We start from the raw sequence: 1758 nt of genomic DNA on the forward strand, positions 1-1758 counted from the left end.
TATTTATATATTTGATCCTTTATATTGAACACTCAATATTTCATCTACATTCAATACTTTCTTTCATGGTGTCATCCATTTTTATTTTATTTTATTTTATTTTATATTGTATATTGTATATCATATTATATATTGTATATTCCATATTCTATACCCCACATTAGTTCTGCAGGAATATAAATAAAACATAAAAAACAGACAGTGTTGGAACTCTTTTAAGCAAAATAATATATTCCTCTATACACAATCATACAAAAAACCCCCACCTTTTTTGTATTTATTTTTACTCGCATATATATATATATATATATATATATATATATATATATATATGTGTGTGTGTATACGTGTTACCATCACCCTGCCTTGATGTTGTGTGATAGTTGTAAACGAGTGTCACCATCATGCAAGTGGTGTCCTTCATTTCTCATCTTCTGTGAAAACATGTTTAGTAATGGGGAAATATCTTATATGGAAACAAGTGAGGGTTGGTATGGAAGGGCATCTGGGGCTGTAGAAAATTCACCTCAGCATATTCTGTCTGACCCAAGCAAGCATAGAAAAATGGACGTTAAAACAATAACGATGATGATGATGTGTGTGTTTGGTTGGATGAACCTATGTCAGTTTTGATGATGAATATGTAGTTGTTTGATCTACTGAATATATATATGTATGTATGTATGTATGTATATATTATGAAGTTAAAAGTTACAGCTGGTCATCGAGTGACCATTGGTTTCGCACCTATAAAGTGCTCAGCAGTATAGGCGACTTTGAGTCTGAGGAGTCACTTTTATGCTGCTAAGTACTTTAACCACCCATAACTTTTAACTGCATAAAAAAAATATACATTACTACTCTAATGCTTTAGAGTGTGCTTACTTTTGGGATATATGAACTATTGACAATATATACATATATATAAGGAAGTTAGTAATTGTTTATTATGTGACATGAATATAATTTCATAAGTGAAAAAGATGTACTTTTGGATGTTAGTTAAAAGTTATGGGATATCTGCACTTAAACGCATACAAAACGATGAAACAATGATAATTAAACAAGCAGATGAAGGGGGTGCAATTGTCATCATGGATGTGGAATACTACAAGGATTTAGTTGAGGAACAACTAAATGACACAACCTTCTATTGTGAAATACCCTCGAACATAGACCACCACATCATGAAGAAGATCAACCACCTAGTTTCTAAACACTACAACTCACTCACTGACAATGAAAGAGACTACATCACCAACTTCGAACCAAAACCCAGTAACTTTTACGGCTTACCCAAAATACCCAAAATTCTCAATTCCTTACTTTGTGCAAGGATCGGTAAGTTCGCTTTGGCGATATTAAAGATGTTCTGGTGGCATGGATTTTGTGTCACTATAAACGGAATGATCTTTTCCTGTTTGTCTTTTCTTTGCGGTGTCCTCAGTTGTTGTATGGGTATTTTCGAAGCCCGCTGAATACCATTTTCTATGAGTCGTGATGGGTATTTTTGCTTCACCAGGTACTTGAAAGTGACTCATCAGACTCAAAGTTGCCTATACTGCTAAGCACTGGCTGTGTGGTAAGTAGCTTGCTTACCAACCACATGGTTCCGGGTTCAGTCCCACTGCGTGGCACCTTGGGCAAGTGTCTTCTACTATAGCCTCGGGCCGACCAAAGCCTTGTGAGTGGATTTGGTAGACGGAAACTGAAAGAAGCCCGTCGTATATATGTATATATGTATGTGTGTTTGTGTGT

At 35.0% G+C, this 1758-nt stretch overlaps 1 protein-coding gene across 1 annotated transcript in view; it reads left to right on the top strand.

Moving 5' to 3' along the window:
- The window catches only part of LOC106878086 (exocyst complex component 1), a 60971-nt gene that overhangs the window by 19623 nt on the left and 39590 nt on the right, over nt 1-1758 (top strand). The window contains exon 9 of the mRNA XM_052969430.1: nt 1003-1278. Coding sequence (XP_052825390.1) covers nt 1003-1278 — 276 coding nt within the window. The remainder of the gene's footprint in view (nt 1-1002; nt 1279-1758) is intronic.

Source organism: Octopus bimaculoides, chromosome 7 (assembly GCF_001194135.2).
Source record: "Octopus bimaculoides isolate UCB-OBI-ISO-001 chromosome 7, ASM119413v2, whole genome shotgun sequence".
NCBI lineage: Eukaryota > Metazoa > Mollusca > Cephalopoda > Octopoda > Octopodidae > Octopus > Octopus bimaculoides.